Source organism: Otolemur garnettii, unplaced genomic scaffold (genome assembly GCF_000181295.1).
Source record: "Otolemur garnettii isolate 467f Iridium unplaced genomic scaffold, OtoGar3 scaffold00057, whole genome shotgun sequence".
NCBI lineage: Eukaryota > Metazoa > Chordata > Mammalia > Primates > Galagidae > Otolemur > Otolemur garnettii.
Genome location: NW_003852452.1, coordinates 5,739,415 through 5,741,521, shown reverse-complemented (window position 1 = coordinate 5,741,521; position 2,107 = coordinate 5,739,415). Strand labels below are relative to the sequence as shown.

The 2,107-nt window shown below is 40.5% G+C and overlaps 1 protein-coding gene across 1 annotated transcript in view; it reads left to right on the top strand.

The window, feature by feature from the left end:
• The window catches only part of BHLHE41 (basic helix-loop-helix family member e41), a 4,736-nt gene extending 2,899 nt beyond the window's left edge, over positions 1 to 1,837 (top strand). The window contains 1 exon segment of the mRNA XM_023514708.1: positions 13 to 1,837. Within this exon segment, the coding sequence (XP_023370476.1) occupies positions 13 to 150 (138 nt within the window). The 3' untranslated portion in view covers positions 151 to 1,837.
• Positions 1,838 to 2,107: the final 270 nt, after the last annotated feature.

Genomic DNA, 2,107 nt, shown 5'->3' with positions numbered 1-2,107 from the left:
CTGCCGCACGAGGTGGCGCCACCTGGGGCGCTGCACACCCCGCACCCGCACGGCCGCACCCACCTGCCCTTCGCCGGCCCCCGCGAGCCGGGGAACCCGGAGAGCTCCGCTCAGGAAGATCCCTCGCAGCCAGGAAAGGAAGCTCCCTAAGTCTTAGAAAGGATGGAGGTTCCAGCCGAATGACGAGTGAAAACACCCTTCACGTTTCTAAGGGAGGAAGTGTAATAGATGCACGACAGGCATATAAAAACAGGTGTTTTGTGTACATTTGGAGTTCCTGTTTTGCTCATCCCTCACCACCCCACCCTGCACACACTAACATCCCTTTCCTTCCCCCACCAGCTGTAAAAGCTCCTCTGCAATAGATACTGGTTCTTTTTTCTTTAAAGAATCCTCAAAATAAGTTTCGCCTCCTTTCAGGCCATGTTACCTTTTAAACTGCGAGACCTAATTCTAGAGAAGGTAAGAAGGGTCTGCTCTGTGGGTGAGCTGATTGAACCCCAGGGTAGGGGGAAAGGTGCTGACAGCTTGGACATCTTTGACTGGCGTCAACGTGGGACAGCAGCTAGCTGGTACAGTAGCGCTGCTTCTCCCAGTTGCCCTGCCTGTTTTAACAGGTTTACCACAGACAGACTGAGGATCTTTTAGAATTAAATTTACTCTTCAGTATTTTATAAAATTCAACTTTTTGAAAGGCTTGTATTTTTCAAAGAAGCGAGGATGCAGTTGCTCACGTTGCAATCTATTCTGAAGTGGTTTGAATGGTATCTCTTAGTAACTTGCACTTGTTTAAAGAGACATGGAGTTGGGCCATGGTCCGAAATCAGGGAAGGAGATGGATGAGAAAGGCCGGAACCATTCTTAGTACATTTGCTAGCACTTTATTGAGAAATTGACTATAAATCGAGGTATCTTTATTTCTTAGTCCATATATGTGTATATATATATATACATATATCTCTCAAGTGCATCTATTCCCACTCTCGTTAATCCATCATTTTTGTAATCTTAACTGTTTTTTAAAAAGTGCACTGAACTTAAAACAAGTCCAAACTGATTTTGTCGTATATTCTTGTTCAATGGCAAAAGTGGAGGAAAGCATTTAACCGGTCAGTTGTGCTCGGAAATGCAGTCTAGATGTGGAATGAAGCCCTGGGAGGCCTTCTTATCTCCAAGTCTATGTATTTTCTGGAGACCAAACCAGATACCAGATAATCACAAAGAAAGCTTTTTTTAATAAGGCTTAAACCAAGACCTTGTCTAGATATTTTTAGTTTGTTGCCAAGGTAGCACTGTGAGAACTCTCACTTGAATGTTATGTAAGGGGTGAGACACAACAGTCTGACTATGAGTGAGGAAAATATCTGGGTCTTTTAGTCAGTTTGGTGCATTTGCTGCTGCTGTTGCTACTGTTTGCCTCAAACGCTGTGTTTAAACAACGTTAAAACTCTTAGCCTACAAATTGGCTCTTATGTATATAGTTGTTAATATATCCAATTAATGATGTCTGACATGCTATTTTTGTAGGGAGAAAATAATGTGCTAATGATATTTTGAGTTAAAATATCTTTGGGGGAGGATTTGCTGAAAAGTTGCACTTTTGTTACAATGCTTATGCTTGGTACAAGCTTATGCTGTCTTAAATTATTAAAAATAAATAAATGCTGTCTGCCAGAAACCAGCTGGTTTAGAAAAGTTTAGTATGTGAAGACAAACTAGAAGTTATCTTTATATTCTAGTATTTTCAGCACTCCATAAATTCTATTACGTAAATATTGCCACACTATTTTGTGATTTAAAAATTCTTACTAAGGAATAAAAACTTTAATATTCGATATGAGATTGTCTAATAATTAAAAAGACAAAATGAATCCTCTGATGACTATAGAGATGAAAGTCACTAAGGTTCTCAGATAGTGGGGCATTTTTTTGTCATTGGCTTGATACCACACGTTTCCAATCTTTCATGAGCCTGCAGGCTCTGGCTGTGTCTGCCTGCTTGTTCTCAATGTACCTTAATGAAAAGTGCAAAAGAAAAAGACCTACCAATCACATGTGTGCTTTGTTCTATGGTAGGCCCAATATACTCATGTTTTTATTTTTGAGA